This window comes from Rattus rattus, chromosome 4 (assembly GCF_011064425.1).
Source record: "Rattus rattus isolate New Zealand chromosome 4, Rrattus_CSIRO_v1, whole genome shotgun sequence".
In the NCBI taxonomy this organism is placed as follows: Eukaryota; Metazoa; Chordata; class Mammalia; order Rodentia; family Muridae; genus Rattus; species Rattus rattus.
In genome coordinates, this window is record NC_046157.1 from 5,198,256 (window position 1) to 5,225,805 (window position 27,550).

At 47.9% G+C, this 27,550-nt stretch overlaps 1 protein-coding gene and 1 pseudogene across 1 annotated transcript in view; one reads left to right on the forward strand and one right to left on the reverse strand.

The window, feature by feature from the left end:
* Abcc5 (ATP binding cassette subfamily C member 5) overlaps positions 1-27,550 on the reverse strand; it is a 92,114-nt gene that overhangs the window by 21,973 nt on the left and 42,591 nt on the right. Inside the window, exons 12-23 of the mRNA XM_032899948.1 lie at positions 26,892-26,963; positions 15,491-15,615; positions 15,297-15,369; positions 13,559-13,762; positions 12,036-12,179; positions 8,520-8,619; positions 5,642-5,826; positions 5,040-5,186; positions 4,657-4,786; positions 2,070-2,223; positions 1,861-1,989; positions 527-713 (exon numbers count right to left, since the gene is read on the reverse strand). Coding sequence (XP_032755839.1) covers positions 527-713; positions 1,861-1,989; positions 2,070-2,223; positions 4,657-4,786; positions 5,040-5,186; positions 5,642-5,826; positions 8,520-8,619; positions 12,036-12,179; positions 13,559-13,762; positions 15,297-15,369; positions 15,491-15,615; positions 26,892-26,963 — 1,650 coding nt within the window. The remainder of the gene's footprint in view (positions 1-526; positions 714-1,860; positions 1,990-2,069; positions 2,224-4,656; positions 4,787-5,039; positions 5,187-5,641; positions 5,827-8,519; positions 8,620-12,035; positions 12,180-13,558; positions 13,763-15,296; positions 15,370-15,490; positions 15,616-26,891; positions 26,964-27,550) is intronic.
* LOC116897717 lies at positions 16,674-23,364 on the forward strand (annotated as a pseudogene).

A 27,550-nucleotide genomic window follows, 5' to 3' on the forward strand; every position in this document is an offset into this window, starting at 1 on the left:
GTCAACTTGATGCAAGCTGCAGTTATCACAGAAAAGGAGCCTCAGTTGTGGAAATGCCTTCATGAGACCCAGCTGTGAGGCATTTTCTCAACTAGCGCTCAAGGGGGGAGGACCCAGCCCATTGTGGATGGTGCTGTCCCTGGGATGGTGGTCTTGGGTTCTATAAGAAAGCAAGCTGCGCAAGCCAGTAAGTAACATCCCTCCATGGCCTCTGCATCAGCTCCTGCTTCCTGACCTGCTTCAGTTCCAGCCCTGACTTCCTTTAGTGATGAACAGCAATGTGGAAGTGTAAGCTGAATAAACCCTTTCCTCCCCAGCTTGCTTCTCGGTCATGATGTTTGCGCAGGAACAGAAACCCTGACTAAGACACTGATATACATAGTGAGTTCCAGGAGAGCCAACGCTAAAAAGTAAGACCCCGTCTTAAAACAAAGAAGCACAGGTATTTAATTCACACAGCAGATTATTTTAGATTCTAACCCCCAGCTCTCTTCCCTACTCAAACACCCACAACGCAGAGCCCGACCTGCACAGCGTAGGAGATGGCGAGGCCCGCGTATGCTGAAGGGATCTGCCCGTGCATGAGAACAATCATGAGCCCCGTGGTGGTGATCAGGGCGATGCTGATGAGATCCAGCCGCACTGCCAGCCACCTCATTGCACAGGTGAACAAGAAGAAGGGGGCTTGGTTGTCATCCAGAAGCTCCTGATACCTGTGAGAAAGAGGGAACGGCAGAAAGGACAAATAAAGTACCCCACAGCCCCACTCGAACGCCCAGTGGACCGCAGTCCAGAACAAGGACTTTCAGGTCTTCAACCACAAGAATGACCTGGAAGCTCCAGAAACACAGACCTCACGTAAGAGGACACATACAGGGTGTTCTAATGTTGGTTACCCTTGGAAAAACACTAAAGCCCACACTAGAAATGTTAGGGAGGGCAAGGTGTGGTGGTGGACACCTTTTCTCTCAGCATTTAGGAAGCAGGGGCAGGTAGACCTCTGTGAGTCTGAGGCAAACCTGCACTAAAAAGGGAGTTTCAGACCAGCCAGGGCAGCAGAGTGAGACGTGGCTTTTTTTTCCCCCCCAGATATGGTTTCTCTGTGTAGCCTTAGCTATTGTTGAACTTGATCTGCGAACCAGACTGGCCTCAAACTCACAAAGATCCTCCTGCCTCTGCCTCCCAAGCACTGGGATTAAAGACGTGCACCGACTGTCTTTTTAAAAAAAGCAAAAATCCTAGGGGCTGGAGAGATCCTCAGAGTACCGTCCTTGCAGAAGAGCTGCAAACAAGGCAGCTCACCGACCACATGTGGCTATATACAGTCCAGAGTACTTAACACCCTCTCCTGGCCTCCCGGGTTCCTGCACACACATAGGGATTACCGGTGAGCTGCCAGGCCATGCCCGTGGCAATCACATGGGTCCTAGGGACCCAGTCCTCAGGTTGTGTATGTAGCAAGTGCTATACAAATTACACAGCCCTTGAAGGTAAAAACATTCACTACAAAAAGTCAGTCTTTTTCTTACCAATTTCTGGGTACCCAGTTCCTCTTTCCATAGACAGCTACTACTTCTTACATATCCTTTCAGAGAGATCTAAACGTACACATACACATTCATTCTGAAAGGGAGCGTGTCATATAACCATGTTTGTCTCCTGGTCTGTTTCCAACCTCTCATTTTCCCAGAAGAGGTCTTAGCAAGTGGCTGAGTTCTAGTCACAGATCCACTGCATTGATAACACTGTGGAAGACGAGCTCTCCGATCCCAGCTCTGTCCTTGAATGGCCCCCAAAGGTCATTCTAACTGTTGAGATGCCAGGTCCCCTCCAAAATCTTTGGCCCCCAGCAACACTGACCTGTGTAGAAACTCCTGCCTTTTGTTATAGGCATGGATAGTGGCGAGGCCCTGAATGCTGGACGTGATATGGGAGAGGAAAGGAGATTGTGTGATATTGTCCAAGCGCTTCAGCTCCCGAATCAAGACCCTGTAAGAGAACAGATTCTGTGTCACCGCAGGAAACTAGCAGCCGTGCCTCATCTCCAGCCCTGCACACATCCTGCTCACCTGGAGACAATGTGTAGAACTGAGAAGAGGATGAGGAGAGGCCCCACTGCCACAAGGAACCACGGGAAGACCCCTGCGATCATTCCAACACAGAAGAACACCAGGATCACATTCTGGATAAACATCTCAGCCTGGAATGGCAGACGCACGTCCACTGCGGAGACCACGAGAGAACAAGTCTCAGACTCTCGGAACCCGCCAACAGGAAATTGAGCTTAGTAGATTTTCTTGAAAGCTTTATGAAATTTCTGAGGCCTGAGATTTTAACTGAAGCATTTTATCAAGGAAGAATGAACCCGGTTGCTGTCACTTTCCTGTGAGTGGTCTTCCTCTCCGCCCTCTCTTTCTGGGTCAGTTTTTCCTACTCCTCCTAAACAGTTCCCCTCTACAAAGTATTATATATCTACAAAAAACACTTGGGGAAACCAACACAAAAGGAGAACAAAGATCATCTATGTTCTTACCACACACACACACACACACACACACACACACACACACACACACCCACACACACACACACACACACACACTCACACACACACACCTCATACACACACCACTCACTCACACACACACTCACACACACACACACTCACACACACACACTCACACACACACACACACACACACACACACACACACACACACACACACACACACACACACACCCACACACACACACACACCCTCACACACACACACACACACACACACACACTCACACACTCACACACACACTCACACACACACACACACACACACACACACACACACACACACACTCACACACACACACACACACTCACACACACACACACACACACACACACACACTCACACACACACACACACACACACTCACACACACACTCACACACACACACTCCACACACACTCAATACATACACACACATACACACACGCACACACACATACACACACATACCCCCACACACTCATACATACATACACACACACGCACACACACACACACACACACAAACCCTGAAACATGTAATCATCAAAGACATGTACAATGTACAGAACCTTCAACGTCAACGTCTCCTCTTTTAGCTACTTTCCCCTCCAGCCCTTTTTTGGTGCAGAGCTATCGTCATGAAAACCACAGCTATGTCACAAGCACTGTTATTTTTCTTTCCTTTTTTAATAGGGTCTTAAAATAAAGCTCAAGATTGCTTTAAACTCGAAATCCTTTCACCTCAGACTCCCATGCAAGGACTGAACCAAGAGGTCTAGCTCTTTTGTCTTTCTGCTTGTGTGTGCTGCGTGCAGGTATGCATGTTTGAATGTATATGTGTCTGTGCCTCTGTATGTGCATGCGTGTACATGTGTGTATGTCTCAGTTTGCATGTATCTGTGCAAATATACAGAGTGTGCCTGCATGTGTGTAGAAGTTGAAACATGTTATACAGCAGTTCTGGTACTGAGCCTGCTCCTGGTTCCTCTGGCCATAGCCTTCCACTGACCTACTGACCCCTCAGACAAGTTCCCCCTGAGGTTGAGCACTGTGCAGTAGACAAATAAAAACTAACTCTGAGGTGAAAATCTGGGCCCAGTTCCTAACCTGGTCACCCTACAGCTGTATGTATGATCTTGAGCAAACTACTTAACCTTTCTGGATATAACTTTCTTATGTACTGGACGGGCAAAGCAACAGATGCCTCCCAGAGCTGTCGTGAGAATTAGGACAGGTACGTAAAACACCCAGTGTTGTTCATTGCAGGATGCAATCCTAGATTCTGGATGACAGACACCCAAGAGTTCCGGTGCTGGCACAGACGGTGCTGCACACAGAAAGCCATCAGACGCTGCAGTGTGCTCGGGGACTGCAGACAATCCCTTCCGAAGCCCCTCTGCTAGCTCAGCTCTCTGCCCTTGTGTTCAAGTTAGAGAGGCAGAAGGAGAACTCAGACAAAATACTGCTGATGTGTTCTGATATGTATTGTAATGATACGTACTGACCCCCAAGGCCTGGCTGCTCCCAGGAATGAGAGACTCACACATACAATGTGACCTTGCTCCTTGACTTAAAACTATTGGTTAAATAAAGAGGCCGACGGCCAATAGCTAAACAGAAGAAACATAAGCCAGGTTTGGGGTTCCTGGACTTGGGGTCAGATGAGACTGCGAGGAGAGAGGAGAAGGTGGAGAGAGAAGACACCATGGGCTAGGAATCTTAAAATCATGGCCATGAGGGTGGCCTGTTAGAGGTCAGAGCAGCCCAGATGGGACATAGTAAGGACTAACTTAGGGTTATCAATAGGAGAGATTCTAACAGCATAGAGAGTAGATGTCTGCCCAGCTTTAGTGCCGATAAAAGCTTAAGTAATAGTAAAGTTGTGCCTTTTATCTGGGAACTGATCAAAGGCAGGGTGAGTGAGATTAAATATATCCACAACACTGATGCAAATGCCAGACTCTGTTCTCAGCCTTAGGAGAGACCGAGCTGCATATTCTCTCTACACTGGAGGAAGTGGGGGGATAGGGGGGCTGGGGGCTTGGCACCAGAGGCAGTGAGCAATGGTTGGACTCCAGACTGTAAGAAAGGACCAGAGAGAGATACCTTCATCCATGTCTTTGGAAAACCTGTTGAGAATCCTTCCTGTTGGGGTAGTATCAAAAAACTTCATGGGGCTTCTCAGGATCCTCCGGAAGAGCTCATCATGGAGCCGGGAGGAGGCTCTCAGTGTACCCTGGGGAACAGAGACAGAATGGTCAGGCCCAGAGACCCAGGAACTCAAGGAAGGTTCACTTCCCATCCCTGTAGGTGACCACTGTGCAGGACGTCCATTCTCAACGCTGGGGGAGCACAAGTGGTCAGAAGTCATGGGTGACTATCAGGGTCCACCCTACTGCACGGACGTACGCGCTCACGCGGGCACATGCCACACCAAGCTCCCACGTGCCCTGGGGAGGGGTGCACCGAAGCCCCGCCCATTGTGATACCTTGACAAAGACAACTCCTCGGATGGCCTTCAGGATCAGCATGACTGCCATGGAGAGAGCGTAGATGCTGGCGTAGTACTGCAGGAAGGGGTTGTCCCTCATGCTGTCACTCACAGAGCTTCTGTTCCCTTCAAACACCGTGCTGTTCTGTTTGGAGGTGAAGAACCATGGAGTAAGATTCCTAAGGCAGCTAGGTCACTTTCAGTTCCAGGAGAGAGCCACAGAGAATGACCTAGGGCCTGGCCATGGCATATGTAACACAGTCTTGCTACACACTGCTTGTTCTAGTGGGTGAACACAAAGAGTTGGAAACTGCCCCACTTACTGACTAGCTCCATAGCCCCTGCGTTAGCCGGGGACTTTTTTTTTCTGTTCTGTGAGACTGTATTACACGTCTGTTCCCCAATCTGAGAACATCTCTGTCCATCGCTTTCTCTCCTTAAAGCATCTTTCAACCGATACACAGAACAAAGTGGTGAACGTTCCTGGGGTATCCCGTGATGTTTCAGTGAAAACTACAGGAGTTTCCCTAAGAACGGTCAGGGACTAGGGAGGCAAGGCCGCATTATCAGACACGTAAGTCTCGGCGAGGAGTATCTCACCCCGCTTCCTTGCTTGATCCAGTAGCTTAGCCACCAGGTGCTGAAGGCGGTGCTGCCCACATTGAGCACGAAGAGGACCATGATGACCAGGAAAGCCAAGGGACCCCCTGCAGCCTGGATGTAGACCCAGTAAACTGACCAAGGCACGGAGCCCTGCCCTTTCTCCTCCACCTGCATGAGCTGCCCTGGGAAAGAGGAAAAGACACATGACCTTAGAAGGGAATGGAGTGGTGGGAAGCAGTGGATGTGACTGAAGCGCCACGCTCTGCCCAAGACCCATTGATCACTGGGTTGTCATAGAAACCAGCTTTGGGGGCGGCAGGAGGACCGACATAAGCTACCTGGCTAGGCTACAGCCAAACTGTGAGGAACTGGCTAAGTTACAGCCAGTTACACTCTTCTCCACTCTGAACTTCTGCACCTTGTTCCTGGGTCTGGGACCGTCCAACGGGTGGATCGTTTTCCCCAAATGAACTCTGTTGCTTTCACCTGTATAGGGAATGCCCCTTTACGGGGCTGTTCCCCTCTCATTAAGGCACATATACGGCAGCAGAATAACAGACCCTTTAGCCTCAGAGGACGCTGGATTAGAACCATCTACTCTGCATCAAAACACTTGTTCACTGAACATCTTCTCAGCACCATGTTCAAGATGAGGCCTCACAGGGCCCTCACTGAGGACACATCACAGTCTGCAGGGCAGGCCAGCGAGACTCGGAACACGTACCAAGTGCAATAGCAGAGTCTATTTCATTCGCCTTCATTCTGAGGATGAAGAGTAGGCCACGTTCCTAAACCTGCATGTGACAACTAACATGATGTTTTACCTTTCACTCACTGTGCTTAAGTCTGTAAAACAGAATTACCTCTTGCTGAGTTTTCAGACCCAGCACAAGTAGCCGAGGTGCCTATTTAACAGATCAAAGCAGACCCTCAGTCCCTACCTGCTACAGGGCCTGCATGGCATTCCCTCTCTCTACCCTGATCTCGAGCCAGGAGCTAGGCTGCCCTTCCCACAGAGGCCTTATCTAATCCAGGCATTTTGGTTACTCACCCCTTTTGTGTCTTTGACCTCCTGGCTGCTCCTGGTTCCCCTCTCCCCCCTCCCTCTCACTTGGTTCAGGGTCATGACCACTGTGGACTCTCCTAGCCGTGCTGCCTCTGGCTATGCTCCTTTTTACCTACAACAGTCTTGTTCCTGCGGCATACCCAGGAGCAGTCCGGTCCTTTCCGTGCCTTTTTATTTTTTTTTTCTTTATCATTCATCTCTAACTTAAAAGCCTCGCTGGGCCAAAGGTTGGCTGGAATGTTAATGGCCATCCTTATCTTTTTATCGAAAGTGTTGTTTATGCATACAGTTAACCTCGGCTCCTGCAACAATGTGTGGTTATACTTAGACAGAATGCAGCCTTTCGCTTGCAGGATGTATGACACACACAGATGGAACGTAACCTTTAACCCCGATGGCCTGTGACTTGATGCTGCACCCTGGAAATCCAAGTGCTGGATGCTGAAGCCCGGGCAGGCTAGGATCTGAGGAAGAGCCTCTCTGTTAAAAGTTGCTCTTGGTCAGACCCCAGACCCACAAGGCCGGCCGTTCCCACCCAGGAGAGTAATTATCCACAGAACCAGGGCTGTGCCCCAAACTCAAGTGATCATCTTGTAAAAACCAGGCAGCCCCCCTCAGAGCGAGGCCCAGGACCAGCAAGAGGCACTCAGACTAGAATTGCTTCATCGTGTACACCATGTGCCCAGGTCTTCCTCCATTTAATCCTAAAGCTCACAGGGCCACACAGGTGACCGTGGGGTCACTGGACCCCGTTATCTGTGCCCCTCCCCAAGGCAGCCACATTGAATAAATAAATGTCCTCTCTTGGTTCTCGTCATTACTTGGTAAACTCAGGACTGGTAGCTGAACCATTATCAGTGCTACCAGAACCCAGCTTTTATCCTAAAAACTCCCGTTACAAGGTAAGGGGGTGACTCAGCAAAGAGATCATTAAACAAACTGCATTTTCTTCTGATTTCGAGGGCGATGTGTGCTTCAGAGTCACAGTCATGAAAATGCCCACGTCACTGCAAACCGCTCTCAGACCCTCCCAATCTGGTAAGAGGTCCGAGCAGGCAAACGGCCGCCTGTAACTTCTGCAGAGTTCTCTGCAGACAGCGCTGGGACCAGGCACTGAGCCCACCGGTCTGGCACAGACACTGAAAACAAAGTGCTGGTCTTGGACTCCAGCTTTAACTGCGATTCTAACTGTAATAAACGGAGTAAAAAATGCCTTTTGGACATGGAAAACTTCCCCAGGACACCAACGGCTGCATTTGATAACCAGAATTCGGTGACATTACTTGCTCAAGATAACCAGATACAGTGCCAGAACCCCATGCATAATGCACAGCATATAAACAGAGGCCAAGAACGATGTTCTGCACATCTGAAGAAAACCCCCGTGGTCGCCCTGCGGATGAGGAGTCTCCCCTCGGATCCTGATCCTCAGTTCAGAGACGTCTGCCACAGACTGGACCTGTCCTTAGCTAAGATCTGTATTTCTTGCTCAGGACACCAATGCAAGTACAGAGGTGAACAGAAGGAAGGAAGAGGGGAGGGAGAGAGGGAGGGAGGGAGGGAGGGAGGGAGGACAGGTCAGCAGGCTCACCCAGGACGATTCAGCTGTACATACCCACAACTGACTCCACCCCTTGCTTGAAGAAAAGGCAAAGGACCAATCATCTGACTTCCCTTGTTTGAGCACACCCAAGGTCCCTCACCTAAACTATCTCGGAACTTTGCTATTCTAGAAACGCAGGCGCAGTGGTGGGAAGCATTCTCTCCACATTATTCCTGAAATAACAACCCTCTCAAAAATGTCCTTACCTTCCTCCGACTTCACTGCCTTCTCCTTCTTCACTGACCCTGGCTTAGGGCCCTTGTCTTGTGATTTTTGTGAACCACTAGCTTCCTTTTTTGAATTAATCTAATAACATAAGAGAAAAATTCCAGTCGTGAGATGTTCAATCAGATGAATGTCTACAGGACCCATACTAGAGAACCGTTCACTGAGTAATAACTTAAATAATTACTCTTAATACCAAGTGTCTGGGTCAGGCTGACACTGACCCTGACCTCGCTCAGCCTCTTGAGTGGTGGGATCACAAGCCAGACTCCATGCCCACACACCTTTCTCTTTTTAAAGCTATTAGTATTTTTTGTATTTTTTATTGGATATTTTATGTATTTACATTTCAAATGTTATCCCTTTTCCCCCCTCTTCCATCCCCCATCTCCCCTCCCCCTGCTTCTATGAAGATGCTCCCACTCCCACCCACCCACTCCCACCTCAAAATCCTGGCATTTCCCTACACTGGGGAAAGAAGTCTTCACAGGACCAAAGGCTTCTCTTCTTATTGATGCCAGACAATGCCATCCTCTGCTACATATGTGGCTGGAGCCATGGGTCCCTCCATGTGTACTCTTTGGTTGTGGTTTAGTCCCTGGGAGCTCTGTGGGGTCTGGTTGGTTGATACTGTTGTTCTTCCTATGAGGTTGCAAAATCTTCAGCTCCTTCAGTCCTTCCCCTAACTCCTCCATTGGGGTCCCCATGCTCAGTCCGACAGTTAACTGCAAGCATCCTCATCTGTATCAGTAAGGCTCTGGCACAGCCTCTCAGGAGACATCCATATCAGGCTCCTGTCAGCAAGCACTTCTTGGCATCAGCAATAGTGACTGGGTTTGGTGTCTGCATGTAGTATGGATCCCCAGGTAGGGCAGTCTCTAGATAGCCTTTTCTTAAGTCCATGCTCCACTCTTTGTCCTGTATTTCCTCCCGTGAGTATTTTGTTCCCCCTTCTAAGAAGGACTGAAGCATCCACACTTTGGTCTTCCTTCTTCTTGAGCTTCATGTGGTCTGTGAATTGTATCTTGAGTATTCCGAGTTTTTGGGCTAATATCCACTTATCAGTGAGTGCACACCATGTGTATCCTTTTGTGACTGGGTTACCTCAGTCAGGATGATATTTTCTAGTTCCATCTACTTGCCTAAGAGTTTCATGAAGTCACTGTTTTTAATAGCTGAGTAGTAAGACAGCTTCCCTACAGTAATCTACACTAATTTCCTGTACTAACAAGCTTTTAAATTTTTTGCAATCCTGCTAGTCCACTAACATTCTCCACTAAGCTGGTCAAGACCTAATCTCCCAAAACAGAGTTTATTAGATTATCCTCTAATTTGTCCTAGTGATAAATTCACAATGGAATCATGCCCATTCCTGCTATCTCTAACCTGCCACATTCTCACTCCATCCCCAATGGCCACCATTTCCCTCTGCAACCACAGAAGCCCAAACTTGTCTGCTAGCTTCCGCGAGCTCTCTGCACTCTGGCCCTGATCTTTGGGTGGTTGGGTCCTCTCCCACTTCACAGCTGCCCACGGCTCCACTCTGCAGCCATACTTGACTTCACATCAGTCCTTAGCCACAGCTCAACTTCCCACAGCTGTGCCCTGTCCCCCTCCTCCTTCCAATCTCAGTCATGGCTATCCCTACTCGGATGGGTTCAAATGCTACATTTTTGGTAAGGTGACCTACACTCCTCTGCAGTAAAGCTCCCGGGTGCCCTCAGGACTCTGGGCACACTGCAGTCAGTATCTGATTAGTTACTTGTAAGAGCAGGAAGGCACTGGTCTGCCCTCTATCACCTAACATCCTTCAGGGACAAAGGGATTCTCACTGACAGTCTTCTACACGGTGCTCACTGCCAGCTCTCCCCAGAACGAGGCCCAGCAGTGATCAACAAACAAACAAAAGACCCCCACAAAACTATTAAATGCTCCCTTTGCCAAGATTCTGCTACATTTTTAGAAAATCTCCTCCATGTAGGTCACTGAATTCAATTTTACATGATACAGCACTGAAAGCTGGCCCCTCTGAGTGGCACAGGAGGTGGACGCAAACACAATCCAGCAGGCTTACCAACTAGACTTTCTAAACACGCAATGAGAAATTTAAAGTATGAAATCTATAGAGAGCTGAATCTGGGACAGAAGATAAGGCTCTAAATATATTTAGTACAGTACGGGAGTGAATGCACTGTCTAAAATGACATTCCCGTAATCTGTGGACCACTTACTGGGATAAGCACTGGGTAATATTACACATTACCAAACACGACAACTGTAAGCAACCACTATGATGTATGTATCAGGGAACACGTGCTACGGTGCACACGTGGAGGTCAGAAGACAACTTTGTGGGTTCTGGGACCTGAACTCAGGTGGCCAGGCTCGCAAAGCCAGTGCCAGTGTCCACTGAAGCCTCCCGCTGGCCCTGAGTGACATTCAGAAAGCATTCTCTCCACTGAGCCATCCTGCTGGCCCCCTCAGTGATGTTCAGAAAGCATTCTCTCCAGCTAGACGTCCATCTGTTCAGGACCTATTCTTCGCTCCTTGGACAATCCAGTATTTTAGCTTCTCTCCCTCTGAATTTCCTCTCCAAGTTTACAAGAACAAGGCAACAATCCGAAGAGGGCAAAGCTTCCCAGAAGTCATAGCAGACCATAAAACTTAAATCTGTATCACAGTGTCTCTTGGGAAGTCATTGGTGATCCCAGCAAGGCGGGGGGTCTATCAAAAAGCCTACCAAACCAGTTATGTGAAAGTGAACCGCTGAGGTAAGACAAGAGCGGAGGTCCCGGTAACATCCTGCGCAAACCTCAAAGTGACCTGGCAAGCAACAGGGAAACTCAAACCCCGCCTACATCGCCCTCAGGACCCGAGGAGAGCCGGACGTTGCCAGGAAGGAAGCATCGCCTCTGGGACTGCTCCATGCTGAACTCTGCCTATCTGGGAGCCTATGTGATGACGCACTGAAGGCTGGCCCCTCCGGGTGGCACAGGAGGTGGACACAAACACCAAGAACTGGAGAACCAGACTATCCTTATCGGCAAGCTGCTTGGCTCACCCGAGCCCCAGTTTTCTAAGAGTGGGAAAGGGCTGTATTTGACCACATAACTAACAAAATGTCTAATGAGATGGTATCTATTTAACCTAGTACCCTAAGTGCCAAATCAGGATCTGAGATACCATGGGTCATTTCCAAACACACACAGTATTTAACTCCCTTCCCTGAAACCTTGTTCACTTGTATGTCCAAAGAGAGCCTCACACTGCTTTAGTCAGCTTGAGGAGCGAAGCCGTGACCACACGCTGATGCACAACCTCTCCAGTCCTCACCGGCTTCTCATCCTGCTCTCCCACAGGAGAAGGAGCGGGTGAACACGGCACAGAAGGTGGTCCTGGGAACCACAGGCTAACAGAGTTAAACCGAGCTCTTCCGGCTTCCGTGTCATCATGTCTCCCTGGGTAGAAATGAGATGCACAAACCCAGTAAGCCTTACCTCGACCGGGGGTGTCTCTCCCAGCAACAGGTTATTAAAAATCGTAGCGTAGTCTCCATTTAAGTTCATCAGCTCCTCGTGGGTACCTCTCTCTGTGATACAGCCTTCTTTCATGAAGATCACCTCATCACAATCGACCAGGTACTGGAGACAATGGTGAGAAAACACAAAATTGCAGATGCTCATGCAAATGCATGCAAACATCCAATCTTAACTCAGTGAGTCTCAACCAGAGATGCTTTGGCCGTCCATCTGACAACATGAGGATATTTTAGGTTGTCAATATAAGACACCACCGGGGTATAGTGGACCAGGACCTGAATGTGTACAGCAGACCGCCCCCCACCAAACAACGAATCAGCAGTCTACAGTGTCAAGACTGAGAGAGCCTTTGCTTTAGTTTACCGTGCCCTACGATACAGGGCAGACAGTATTTCTTATGTCTTCTGATGTTGACGTTTGGTCTTCTGCTATTTATTGTAATGTCAAGTGAGGGCCCCAAGACCTGTTGTCTCAGAGACATGAGAGTCCACACATAGACCTTGTCCCCAAGTTATTTCTGATTGGTGAGTAAAGATTCTGACAGCCAACAGCTGAGCTGATGAGGCATAGGTGGGGTCTGGGGTTCCTGGGCTTAAGAACAGGGGAGAACAACAGGAGGAAGAGAAGAAGGTAGAAGAGGAGAGAGAAGCTGCCATGGGGTAGGTGAGTCGTGAAAATGCCATCCTGAGGGCTGGCCCACTAGAGTTAAGAGCAGCCCGGATGACACACAGAAGCAATAACTCGGGGTTACCAATAGGAATTAGATTCTAGTGGCACAGAGGGCACATCTGCCCAGCTCTTGTCCTGATTAAGGCTTACTGTAAATAAGGGTTGAGTGTGTTTTGTATCCAGGAACTAAATGGTCAAAGGCAGGGTAGAAACCCCAGGACAGAATCAGATAGTCTCTACAACGTTCTGATGGTGGAGCTGCACAAGCTTCCCGTAACATTTTAAATCCTGGCTGAGTGTGGTGGCCCAAACCTTTGACCCCACACTCAGGAGGAAGAGGAGGGTGAGCCAGACTAGTCTACAAAGCAAGAGCCACAGTCAGGGATAATCAGCGCGTGTCTCAAATAAATTAAACAATTCAAATCCTTTCACTGCATGGAGAAGTAGATAAAACTTACAAAAAGGGAAACTGGGCCCCCAAACTTAGGCTGACAGCTCGGACAGCTAAAGTCTTAAGTGAATTTCTGAAAGGTCTGCGTGTTGTGATTGATGGGGAGAAGGTACAAACTGTGCTTCTCATCCACAGATGCCACAGGTGCTTTCTATCACTAACTCACTTCCCAACGCTTTTAGCCTGTAGATCTACTGCAGGACCAGAGTGTTCCAGGGACCCCCGATTCGGACGGCCAACTGAAGGACTGCTACACTGGCTGTTTGCTGAGGAGATGGAAAGTCACCTCTAGGAACCTCTGGCCCAAGCCCACCTCTTTACCAAGCCCACGTGAGCAGCCTAGGAGAGAGAGGTACCATACCTGTAACTGGTGTGTGACGAACAGGACCGTCTTAGACTTGAGGCGCTTCCGGATAGCACTGTTGAAGATGTGGTTGCCCACATGGGCATCTAAGGCACTGAGGGGATCATCCAAGATATAGATGCTTCTGTCACTGTACAGGGCTCGAGCAAGGCTGATTCGCTGGCGCTGCCCACCACTCAGGTTGGCTCCTCGCTCTCCAATCTATGAGCCCAGAAGGAAAGCAAAGGAAAGCCTCTACCTTAAGTCCAGAGCAGTGCTTAACGGGCACCCTAGTCATCTTCCTCTCCCTTCCCGAAGCCTACACAACCTGCCAGTGTGAACCTTCAAGGACTGAGGAAGTCGCCCTACAACCGTCGAAGTGCCAATCAGACATCCACATGGCTTCGACACTGCCCCGGATCCCCCTCTTCTAAACACTGACAAACAACCACAGGTACCCTGAGATTTAAAACGTGTAAATTACGAACCCACACGACGCCATGCCTTTTTCTACACGGTGCCTGCATCATCTCTCCTGGGACATTCCTCCACCCTCTTCTAACTCTATCCACAAAAGACGGCCCTTCTACTCTGTGCCCGTTTATCTGGCCCTCTTGTTCCCTTAACTGAAAGCTTCTTACTCACACAAACTACCGTCCTACTCCTTTATAGTCTAAACACTGGACAACCATGTCACTAGCACACACACCTGACAAATGCCACTGTCTGAACAAATGAGTCATTCAATCGTCAAATGCTACCTGGTGTTCTGCTGCTTTTTAAAGTGTTATCCTTAGAATAAAATATATATATATATATATATATATATCAATATATATACATACATATATACATACATACATACATGCTATTGATCAGAGGTTCTCAAAGTTGGTATGTATCAGAATTACCTGCAGAGGTTATTATAACGGAATGCTCACGAGTATACCCTAACGATGCATTTCTAACAAGTTCCCAAGTGGTACTGATGCCACTGATCTGGAGACCAAGAGTTGAGAACACAGGAACTAATTAACCCATTACCAAAACTGATTTGAGGGTTCAACTGAAGTCAGCTAAGCAAAAGCACCAGACCCAGAGACCACGGGACAGGTCACAGGAGAGAAGCATCACCTAGGAAGCACACAGCGGGCCCTGAGGCAGTGCTCCCAAGACTGCTCAGGACAGAAGAGAGAACGCTAACGCTCTCTATCTGGTAGGAGGCAGTGGAACCTCGGAAAGACCTCAACGTGTACTTGTTTTTGTTTAACTTGCAGTTTCAAAACCATCTATGCTTTTCTTTCCACCACCCCCACCTCTCAGGGGGCGTCTCAATAGCCCTGGAACCTGATATGTAGACCAGGATGCTTCTGCCTGCCTCTGCTTCCCAAGTTCTGAGATTAAAAGGCAGGCACCACTATGCTCTGCTAAAAAAATATTTAAGCGGAGCAAAAACAAAGCGAAACGTTTGGAATTGCAATGGGATAGACAAGCTGAAGATCTGCACGGCGTACGAAACGCTCTTTGGTCTGTGGTATGTAGGTACAGAAATACCTACAAGAAGCCGAGCCGACATCCTTGCACTGATCAACAAATGCTTTACTGCTAGAACAGCTCAGTGGAACAGAGCTCCCCGTGTGGTTCTGTCTGAGGACGGGCTGTCCGAGGATGGGATTCTAGCATGTTCTTGCGAAGCCTCCAAAGCCTTCCCTGCTACCTGTGCTACAGTGGCCCGTCAAGGGCAGAAGGCTCATACCTCAGTCAGGTCGCTGTTGGGGAGAATGGCCAAGTCAGGCCGCAGGCAGCAACTGTTCAGCACTGAGTTGTATCTGAAGGACACAAAGTCACAGAAAATTAGGCCCTTAGTTATAAAAAAAAAAAAGGCTACTGATGGATGGGCTACCTTCTCTCACACACAAACAAAGATGGCAGAAACCAAACGTATCTCACCTCTCTTCATCAAATTCCTTCCCAAAGAGAATGTTGTCTCTCAGCGTGGCGTTGAGAATCCAGGCCTGTTGGGCCACATAAGCAAAGGTCCCACTGACGGCAATGCTGCCCTCCAAAAGCGTCATCTAGGGAGACAGACACGACCCAGTGGTGTAAATCAGAACATCGCCCGAGACCAACACACGGCACCCACACTGTCGATGGAGAACAGAGGGGTCTAAAGCTTTGGCTGTTTCTAGGACGGTTTCTTTGTTGGACTTTTTTGGATCGCACATCTCTTCTGAAGACAGCTTACAGCAACAAAGAACACGGATGCTATGCTCATTACGTGAGAAGGGAGCCTAGCACAATTCACAGTATGACTGCGCACACAGCCCGCACTCAGCCACCCACCGCTGTTACTTACTCTCTAACAGTAAATTGATGTCACTGCAAAAGTATAACTGTGACAGCCGTTCTTGGCTGTCAACTTGACTACATCTGGAATAACTAAAAACCCGAGTACCTGAGCACATCTGTTAGAGATTTTCTTGACCAGATCATTTGCTACGGAAGGACCTGCCCTAAAGTGGGCCACACTCTGGTGGCATGGAAGAAGTTTTTGCCTCTGGCCAGCTCAAAGCCTCCCCCTCTGCTGACAGTCATAGAAAATCTGTTTTTCTGACGTTTTTGCTCTTCTTTCTGCCCTCTCTACCTCACCCAGATAGTCCTGACGGTTTGATCCTCCCAAACCCTTCCTTTCTACCCATGGAGGCATCCACTTCAGTGGGTTCTCTGAGCCCCTGCGTGGGGGCGGGGAGGCACCTGCATGTTTTGAAGACCTTTCAACGCTGTTTTCTCTGTAGCAGACCCTAGGACTGGAGATGCTACGGTTGGATTGGATGAAATTAATGTACTGGGCTTACTGGGCCAGGAGAAACATGGGCCGCCTAGCAACACAGAATCACCAAGGGGAAAATGATGTGCACACAGCCTGACCTGTGACAGGCAGCAGAGGGAAAAGGGACTTTTAGGGTGGGATAATTCACAGGGTCCTTAAAGTTACCATGTTCCCAAGAAAGAAATACTGTATCCCTGAAGAAGCAACAGAAATAAGTGACACTGTAAGACCTTGAACGATGCAGTTCCCACATCTCTTAATGCTCTGATCTGGCCCACGCAGAAGACAGCTAGACTGCGGAGAATGACTGTCGACTTACCAAAAATTCAGTCAGGTAGTGACTGCTGCTGTACCAGATGTGTCTTTACTTGACCAGACTAATACATCTGCCGCTACGTGCTATGTAACTACTGATCTAGCAAACGCCCTTTCCCCATCCATAAGGACAAGAAGTAATTTGCTTTTGCTGGCAAAGCCAACAGTATACCTTCACAGTTTTACCTTAAGGATATATTAACTCTCCAGTCCAGTTTCCTAACTTAGTTCAAAGAACTTACTGACTTACTGGAGGGATTAGAGGTAGCTGGGTTTGGAGTGAGCGGAATGGGGGTGAGAGATGAGAGGAGGAGGAGGAAGGAGGAGAGAGGAAGCCTACAAGAGGGGAGATGGACCATGAGGCATATCCAGGTGAAACAGCAAGTTTCTGAGGCACACTGTTTGTTGGGTGGGGGGGTAGCCAAGCCAGCAACTAGAAGAGTAGGTTAAGAGTTACCCCCAGTAACTGTCAAAGCCAACAAAATGACCATAGTCTGAGTCTCGTTTATCTGTAAGCTAGTCAGAGGTAAGCTGACTATGGTTCTCTGTGCCTGTGTTTGAGGATCAGGGCACGGCTCTCAGCTACTGCTCTACCCCCAGACCTGCCCGCCTGGGCCATGCTCCTGCTGGTCACGGACTCAGCCTGTGAAAATGCAAGCCCAGTAAAATGTCTCCTCCACAAGCCGCCTTGGTCATGGTGTCTCTTCACGGCAACAGAAGAGCAACCGTGACAGTGGGTCTATTAGGATTCTGGAGACAGCACATTCCTCACTTGGATGTGCTACTCAGGCCCATTTACCAAGTGACTCGGGAAGCTGCTAGATGGGTGGGGCCTGGGACAGGAGGAGGCTCTTCAACAGGTCTAAGCTGCTCTAGCCCTGGAACTATATAATCCAGCAAACCTGACGGTGCCTGAGGAGGCAGTGGCAGACAGAAATGCTGTCTGGGGCCTTTGGCAGGCCCTTTTAGGTAAATCACAGAGGAGCCCCTTGGTATTTTGGAGCAAAGCTCTACCATCCCTCTGCCTTGGAGAGACTGCTCTTGGTCTGCTATGGGGCTTAGTAGAAAAGGGACATTTGACAGTGCAACTGAGCTGTTGATCATGAACTGGGTGTTCTCTGACCCAACGAGTCATGAAGTAGGACATGCATAGCAGCCGTCCATTACCAGATGGAAGTGGTAGATATGTGAGTGGGCCTGAGCAGGCCCTGCAGGCACAACCAAGTTACGTCAATGGTTTCTATTTATTTCCACTACAATGCCTTCTGCTCACAAGCATGCATCTATAGCCTCATGGGGTGTGCCCTATGATTAACTGACTAAAAGACAGAAGCCTGGGACCTATTTTACTGGTGGCTCAGCACATCATACAGGCGCCACTCAGAAACTGACAACTGCAGTTTCACAACCCCTTTCTGTGACAACCCTGAAAGAAACTAAAGGGAAATACCCACAATGGGCAAGATACATGGTTGTGCATTTTGCCTAGAAGGAAAAGTGGCCAAAAGTGTAATTTATTTTTCATGAGCTATATCCAATGGGTTAGCTGGATGATCAGGGGCTTGGAAAGGACATGATTTAAAATGTTAAGAACATTTGGGGGCTGGAGAGATGGCTCAGCGGTTAAGAGCACTGACTGCTCTTCCAGAGGTCCTGAGTTCAATTCCCAGCAACCACATGGTGGCTCACAACCATCTGTAATGAGATCTGATACCCTCTTCTGGTGTGTCTGAAAACAGCTACAGTGTACTTATATATAATAAATAAATCTGAAGAAGAAGAAGAAGGAAGGAGGAGGAGGAGGAGGAAGGAGGAAGAGGAGGAGAAGGGGAGGAGAGGGAGGAGTAGGAGAAAGGAGGAGGAGGGGGGGGAGGAGGAGGAGAAGGGAGGAGGAGGAGGAGGAGGAGGAGGAGGAGGAGGAGGAGGAGGAGGAGGAGGAGGAGGAGGAGAAGAAGAAGGAAGAAGAAGAAGAAGAAGAAGAAGAAGAAGAAGAAGAAGAAGAAGAAGAAGAAGATCAAGATCATCATCATTTGGAGAAGTGGAAAGTGTCCAATGGGCAAAGGATATGAAGATACTTGTGTCCCATGTAAATGCTCACTAAACCTTGACTTTGGCAGAGGAGTTCAATAATCAATGAGAGGACCACCTATTCTGTCAACAGCCAGCCTTCCTAGCCATCCCTGTCACAGCCAACTGGGTCTATGAACAAAGCAGCCCTAGCAGCAGTGATGGAGGCTGTGTGTGGTGGTTTGAGTGACAATAGTGCCATAAGCTAATATGTTTGGATACTTGGTGCCCAATTAATAGAAAGGGAAAGGGTTAGGAGGTGTGCCACTGGGAGTGGACTTTGAGGTTTCAATAACCTACAGCGGCCCAGTGTCTCTGCCTGACTGCCTGTCTGCCTATCAGGATGTAAGCTCTCACTCCCATCCCTGCCTGTCGGCTGCTGTGCTTCCTACCATGATGACTATGGACTGACCCTCTGACCCTGTCAGCCAGCCTCCAACTGAATGTTTTCTTTTGTCAGAGTTGCCTCTGTCATGATGTCTCTTCACAGCAGAACAGTAGCTTAGACAGAAGGTGGTAGGTGCTCGGCACTGCTGTGGTAGGCACAGCCATGCTGCTCGAGAAGTATGGTGGGCTTTGGTTTAGGAGAGCAGCTGAATGCTGTAAGCAGGGCTTAATGGGCCACGTGCGCATGGAAGACAGTGGTGCTGAGAGCAATGTAGACTACGGATGCCCAGCTCAAAGGTTGCCGGTAGGGGACTATTAGAGACTATCTGTGTGGTATTTTAGCAAAGACGGTGGCTGGACGTGTTTTGTTTTGTTCTGTTTTGTTTTTGCCATTGTTGTAAGATTCTGCCAGAGGATAAGAGAAGAGTTTTGGACTAATGTCATTGGCAGAAGAAACTTCAGGAAGCTCAGTACTGACCATGTCACATGGTTATTAGTGACCACTTATGCAGATCCACAATGAAAAAAGCAGAGCAAGCAGGGTAAAGAGAAATACAGACTGCACAGAAAGCAGAAGAGGAGCACCAGGAAGTGCGATGCTAGAACCAAGCACTGTGTTAAAGGAAATGAGAAGTTAAAGAAAGGTCAAGTGCTCGATGGAATGAAGGGAATGGTGACCTCAGAGCAAGGCCCACCCCAGCTAATCCTGCCGAAGCAGCAAGAGAAGCCATCAACATGGAAGGCTTCTGTAAATGTAATCCATGAGGGGGGCCGATACAAGTGGAGACTTTGGCAGGTTCTGGGTTTAGAGTCAAGGAAGATATAGCTGTAAAGAGGTTCTGCCGTCTTCCCGGTTAAGGACACCCACTGAGGCCAGCTATGTGTCTGAGAAGTGTCTGCATGGAGTCCCAGAGGAGCCATTGTGTCAAGCTGTAGAGGTGAAACATGAATTCTATTGGAGACCCAAAGATGTTGAAGATGCCAGCACCATGGAGTATCTGCCAAGGAAAGCTGCCAGCAGGTATGGAAACAACCCAAGGGAGAGAAGTGTGTTTCAGTCAGCAAAGCTGAGAAGGAAGAGCCATCTAATAAAAGCTTTAATGTCAGACAGTCAGTGTTCAGGACAGTTTTATGTCAACTTGATATATGTTGCCTTCAAACATAAGAGCCTGTGGGGGCCATTTTCATTCAAACCACCACATTCCACTCATTGCCCCCAACCCCCATAAGCTAGTAGCCATATCACCATGCAAAATGCAGTTAGTCCATCGTCAAAAGTACACACAGTCTTTCACAGTTTCTAGAATGCATAAAAGTCCACAGTCTCTTCTGAGACTCAAAGCAATCTCTTAACCCACGTAAAATTAAAATAAAAAGTAGATCACAGGGGTTGGGGATTTAGCTCAGTGGTAGCGCTTGCCTGGGAAGCACAAGGCCCTGGGTTAGGTCCCCAGCTCAAAAAAAAAAAAAAAAAAAGAACCAAAAAAAAAAAAAAAAAAAAAAAGTAGATCGCATGCTTCTAACATAAAATGGCACAGAATATATATTACTATTTCAGAAATGAGGAAGAGGGTCATAGTGAGGAAATACTGGACTAATCCTGAAAACCAGGGCAAACGCCAAATACCACAACTCTATGTTTTATCTTAGTTAGGGTTTCTATTGCTGTGATGAAACACCACGACTAAAGAAACGTGGGGAAGAAAGGGTTTATTCTGCTTATAGTTCCGTAGCACTGTTCATCATCAGAGGAAGTCAGGAGAGGAAGTCAAGAAGAACAGCCTGCGGGGCTGGGGATTTAGCTCAGTGGTAGAGCGCTTGCCTAGGAAGCGCAAGGCCCTGGGTTCGGTCCCCAGCTCTGAAAAAAAAAAAAAAAAAAAAAAAAAAAAAGAAGAGCAGCCTGGAGGCAGAGCTGATGCAGAGGCCATGGAGGGGGCTGCTTACTGGCTTGCTTCCATGGCATGCTCAGTCAGCTTTCTTATAAACCCAGGACCATCAGCTTGGGATGACACTACCCACAATTGCCTGGGCCTTCCCCCATCAATTAGTAATTAAGAAAATGCCCGACAGGTCTGCCCACAGTCCAATCTTAAGGTTCCCTCCTCTCAGGTGTCTTTCCTCCGATGTTCTCTTTTATAAAAGTTGTTATCTTGATCATGGTATCTGTTCACAGCAACACAACTGTAACTAAAACATTATGCATGAACAACATAGACAGCCACTCACTGAGGCTGACCTGCTTACAGCTGTAGGTAAGTAGCAGATTTGCCAGTAACACTGATCACCCCCAATAGGCACCATTCTCTAGGGTGACCAGCCAGTGACCTGGTAATAGTTTAACTACACTGGATCTCTTCCTGTGAGAAAAGGGTCAACGTTTGTCATTACCAGAACAGAAACTTATTCTGGTTATAGATTTGCCTTTCCTACCCATAATGCTCTGCTAAACCACTACCCAAGGATAACATGAATGCCTACCTATCATTATAGTATTCCATACAGCATTGCTTTGACCAAGGAATTTACTTCACAGCTGGAAAAGTGGAACAGTGGGCACAGGTTCATGGAATCTACTGGTTTTACCATGTTCCCCACCATCCTGAAGCATCTGGCCTGACAGAATGATTGAATGGCCTTTTGAAGACACAGTACCAATTAGGCTGAAATAGGCTAAGGACCTGGGTCAGGGTTCTCCACAAGTAGGCATATGCTTTAAGTCACCCTTTAATAAGTGGCATGGTTTTCCTACAGTCAGGAATCACAGGACCAGAAGTCAAGGGGCTAAAAAGAGAATGGTTCTACTTTTATAATCATTCAGACCTATTAGGTAAATTTCCAATTCTGTTTTGGAGACCTTTGGTTCTGGTGGCCTAGAAGTTTGGTTCCAGGGGATGTGGCTCCTGCCAGGAGCCACAACAAACATTCCACTGAACTAGAAGCTCAGACTTCTTTGTGGCCACTGTGGGCTTCTGATACTCTCAAGCCAACAGGCTAAGAAAGAAATATCAGTGTTATAGGCCAACAGGCCAAGAAAGAAACAACAGTATTAAGGGCGGTGATTGATCCAAATCACCAAGAAGAAATTGGATTGCTTCTCCACAACTGACGTAAGAAAGATTAGCTGAAGTGCAGGAACTCTTTTAGGGCTTCTTTTGTTACCGTGTCCTATGTTTTAAATCAATGGAATGAGAAAGGGCCCAGACCCTTTAGGAAGGGTCATTCCTCCAGGAAAAGAGCCAAAACCTTCTGAGGGTGAAGAAAACACAGAAAGTACAGAAAAGTAGTTATAAATACCAGTTAAGTCTGGTTCTCAACCATCCTAATGCTATACCCCTTTAGTAGAGTTCTTTCCTGTTGTGTTGACCCCCAGCCATAAAATTATTTCCTTTGCTACTTCATAACTGTAACTTTGCTAATGTTACGAGTCATACTGTAAATATTCGATATACAGGATGGTCTTAGGTCATCCTAAGGGTGATCCTTAGGTGTGAAGGGTCGTTTGATTGCCTCCAAGATCATGTGATTACTTGCTAAAGCTTGGACTGTAAATGACATGAGTGTTTCTGTTCTGTTAAGAATGTATGTATATGTGTATACATCTACATTAAATGATATGTGTTCTTCATTTCTTCCTCATGTAATATAATACTGAGTTAGTATCAACAGTTATCACACTTGTTAAAAGACAGTAAAAGACCAAGATTCCTCTTTCTCTTCTGGTCCCCGGAGCTGCAGGAGCCGCAGGTTACTGTGCAGACAAGGCCAAGTCCAAGAACCACATTACACACAACCAGTCCCACAAATGGCACAGAAACGGCATCAAGAAATCCCAGTCACAAAGATACGAATCTCTTAAGGGGGTTGACCCCAAGTTCCTGAGGAACATGTGCTTTGCCAAGAAGCATAGTAAGAAAGGCCTGAAGAAGATGCAGGACAACAATGCCAAGGCAATGAGTGCACATTCAGAGGCCATGAAGACCCATATAAAGCCTAAGGCTCTCAAGCCCAAGATGCCAAAGGGCCCCAGCTGCAAACCCATCTGGCTTTCATTGCTCACCCCAAGCTTAGAAAGAGGATTCGAAGCTACATGGCCAAGGGTCATAGGCTCTGCCAACCAAAGCCCAAGGTTCAAACCAAGGCAGAGGCCAGAGCTCCAGCTAAGGCCCAGGCTTCAGCTCCAGCTCAGGCTCCCAAAGGTGCCCAGGCCCCTGTGAAGGCCCCATAGAAAAGGCTCCTGCCAGTATGAAAACAGACGGACTGCTGTGACACACCTACCTATACACTGTTTACAGATGACCAGTGTCCTGTTCCGGTTTTACAAATAAACTTGAGACAAGAAGAAAAAGGCCAATATTCCTCAACAATATCACCACCTACTATAAAATATGTACTTTGAGATTATACGTGGGATTGTTACATCCTGATATGCAAATTTATGACCTAGTTATTGTTTTTCTGTGGAAAGTAAGCATGACATAAGATGTAAGTATGTGTCAGGTTGACAAGAGGTGAGCTTACAATGGGTGACCTTGGTTGTCAGCTTGACAACATCTGGAATCAACCAAAACCCAAGCAGCCAGCACACTTGTTGGGGATTTTCTTGCCTGGATCATTTGAGGTGGAAAGACTTACTCTAAACCTAGACCACTGAGGGGCTGGAGACTCACCTAGATCCGGGCACGCTTTTGGTGGTAAGCCACACAAAGGGACATGGAATAAGGAAACTCTTACTTTTCCCCTGTTGTTGAGTTATTTTATCCTCCTGCTGCAGCATTATTTTGCTGGTATTAGAACCTACTTCAGAATTGCAATATAGACTGAAGATCACTGAGACATCCAGCCTGGTGGACTGAAAAGCTGCTGGAAGCTTGGTACTGTCAGGAGCTAGTGATTGTTAGACTAGCCAAACGGAGCACAGCCTGTAAGCCATTCTAATAAATCCATACATACATATATGTTATACTATGATATAACATAAACATATATTTGTATTATATATGTTATATAATACATATGAATGAATGGATGTATGTATACATTTATTTTATCAGATCTGTTCCTCTAGAGAACCGTGATAAATAATACAGCAAGCAAGAAAGCCTCTTTTCGGAGTTTCCTGGGGATGGTGCCATAAAAATTTATAGCCAGAACCTGCCTCACGGCGAGGGTGGTCAACTTAGCTGCTTCTGTGAAGTGAGTAAGAGAGGAAACAGAATTTCAGGTGAGATATCTACTAATGGGAACAGCATCCAAATAATGACTGCAGAGTTTCCTTCCTTCCCACATGAAGAGGCTGCGTGAGGAGGCATAGCTTTGATGTGTCTCCTTGTCTTTCTTTTTAAGATTTATTTTATGTATATGAGTACACTGTCGCTGTCTTCAGACACACCAGAAGAAGGCATCAGATCTCATTACAGATGGTTGTGAGCCACCATGTGGTTGCTGGGAATTGGACTCAGGACCTCTGAGTCAGTGCTCTTAACCACTGAGTCATCTCTCTAGCCCAAAAGCTTTTTGTTTTTGTTTTTCTTTTTTTAAATGATTTATCTATTTTTATTTTATGTGCCTTAGTGGTTTTGCCTAAAAGTATGTCTGTGAGAATATGTCTCTCAGATCTTGGAGTTACAGACAGTTGTGAGCTGTCACGTGGGGTCCTGGGAATTGAACATGGGTCCCCTGAAAAAGCAGCAGTCAGTGTTGTTAACTGCTAAGCCATCTCTCCGGCCCCTTGATGCGTTTTCTATCACAGCTTGATACCAACGGATACACCACTGGTATCATGGTTCTTTTTGATACCAACAGTAGACACCTGTTTGGGTTAAGGATGCCAACGCTGTGAAGCCAAGTCTCATTGGTGAGTGCATGGATACTTGACAAATAGGCGTGCCCTTGTGAACACCATCACACATGACGTGTGTACACCGGCATGTTTTCCTACAGACTGGCAGTCAATCTGCTGTGCACATCAGAAATCTACCTCTCCTGGGTGCTCACAGCAACACTGTCAGCTCACAGTTAAAACTCTTAAGAAAGGACAGGGCCAAGGACTGACCTGCACCACCGTCCTCCCTGTTGGATGGGCTGCCAGGATTTGATCCACTAAAGCCAAAACCCACTTGGTTTAAGCTTGGCCACAGCCCAGTCACCCCCTGGAAAAGCAGCACCTTGCGAATGTTCAGTAGCACTTTGGAAAATGACCTCTCACACTCCCGAGAGCCCCAGCTTCGTAACTGGTTCTCAGATGTGGCTGATTGTGAGAAACCACCTGTGAGGCTTTTACTGTTCGAAAAGACCCTTTGCTGAGCCCGGGAACCAGACAAAGCGGAACACAGCCCCGTGCTCTAGGAGGACCGCAACACACTACAATGGTTGGTACCGAGCAAGGCCAGGAAACTGTCCCCAACACGCAGGTCCCACTGTCCTCACAGGGCGAACAGAGTTCAGAAGACCACACTGCCAGGAAGTGGTACCAAGTGCATGGCCGTCTTCACCCGCATCTAAGTCAAGCTTGCTTGGCTGTACGCGGTGCCTGTTCTTTTCGGGTGACTGGGTTCCACGAGCTAGCCCTTTCCCCTCACTCACACACTCACGGTGCTGCATTTCCCTCTTGCTGTGTCACAACGTACTTGTGCATCCAGATCACTGAGCCTCCTCTGGATGTGAGCTCCCTGTATGACTAACAGTCTCAGGGTTTAGGTCAAGTGAGAAATGTGCTTCTGAATCTGTAGTGTGGGTGTTTGCTCATCCCTCTCATCTCTGCTACTTCCTCTCCTAGCATACAGAATTCAGTAACCAGTTCCTGAATGAGAAAAGACGTGAACAAACGGCACTGGTGGGGGGTCTATTAGCCAGTCACCAGGCACTTGCTGCACCCTTCCAGACAGGAGGCTGTTAAAGGTGGAGAAATGAAGGAACACTGAATAGACCACCTCTGCTGGACAGTGGAACCACACCAGGAAGCTTGGCAAGGTAGAACAGGTTGAGACCTGGAGCTCAGTGGGCACACACCTGAGACTTAGGTGACTCCCTGCTCCCTGCCAGACTCCTGAGAACAGAGAGCTCCGTGCTAATGAGGTGCCTAGAGGCCCTGAGGGCTTAGCCAATAAGCTTCCTTTCCCAGACATTCCTCCCTGCAAAAGGTAAATCTCAGGTCCACCCTGAAAAGTGGGTGTGGTACGTTATGCATCCCTTTTCCAGCCAATAAACTAATTTAGAACCATGGACTGTTTCTTTCACCCGAGATCTGTTGTGGGGAGCCATGGAGAAGGCATTTGACTACAGAGTGGCAGCTTAATTCTCCTGTAAAAGGCCTCTCTGAGCTCTGCATTCCCAGCCACAACCACCACCAAGCCTGCCTCCACCAATCTAAGGACAATCACCGCTGGGACAAGCCTGAACTCCCCCCTCACCCTTCCACCCTCCACCACCACATACACACACAAGCACCACCCCAGCTCGAGGCTAGCCGCTGTCCCCAGCCTGCAGGTCCTCCAACTCCATTCTCGGCTCTTCTGTGACTCCCAGCAGCGCCTGGATTTCCAAGAGTCTAAGAACCCCACGGTCCCGGGTCTCCGGAATCCCTGAACAGGCTCGGCTTCCCCACATCTCAGACTGCACTTTCCCACCACAGAGTGGTGTCTTGCAGCTTCCCTACAGCACGGTGGAGGCTCGAGAGGCTGTGCCCAGCAGTGGGGCGGATGAGGACCAACACACCAGAACCAGAAAATACCGAGGACATAACAAACATCTTACCTGGCCTAAAATGGCGGAAATGAGAGAGGTTTTTCCACTTCCCACACTGCCACAGATTCCAACCAGTTTGCCCTAGACAAAGCACACAGAGAGAAGAACATCAAGACGCTACCAGCCACTCATCCTAAAAACCTGCCATTGGTCCATCAGTATCGGGACAGAAGCCCTCTGGAAAGACTGTCACACATGGTACACCACAATCACTTTCAGGAAGTCTAAGCCGCTTATCAACTCTGCTAGTATAGGAGTTTATTTTTTAAGTTTTTTTTGTTTTGTTTTGTTTTTTTTTGCAATTCAGAACTCTTTAAAATTACTTTATTGTAAATTTTATTTTAGTTCTTACTAATATAATTTTTATTTATTGTTTTATTTACTATTTTGTTTGTTTGGTTTTTCAAGACAAGGTTTCTCTATGTAGCCTAGGCTATCCTAGACCTCACTGTTTAGACCAGGCTGGCCTCGAACTCGGAGATCCACCACATGTGTCTTGCCCTCATGTGCGCCTACATACCACTTGTGTGCCTGGTGCCAGCAGAGGCCAGGAGAGGGAGTCAGAACCCCTGGGACTGGAGCTCGTTGTGAGCCACCTGTGGGTCAACAGTTGACTTTAAGTAGAGCCATCTGCTTGGCAGTCCTGTGTGATAGTAATCGAGTCCCCA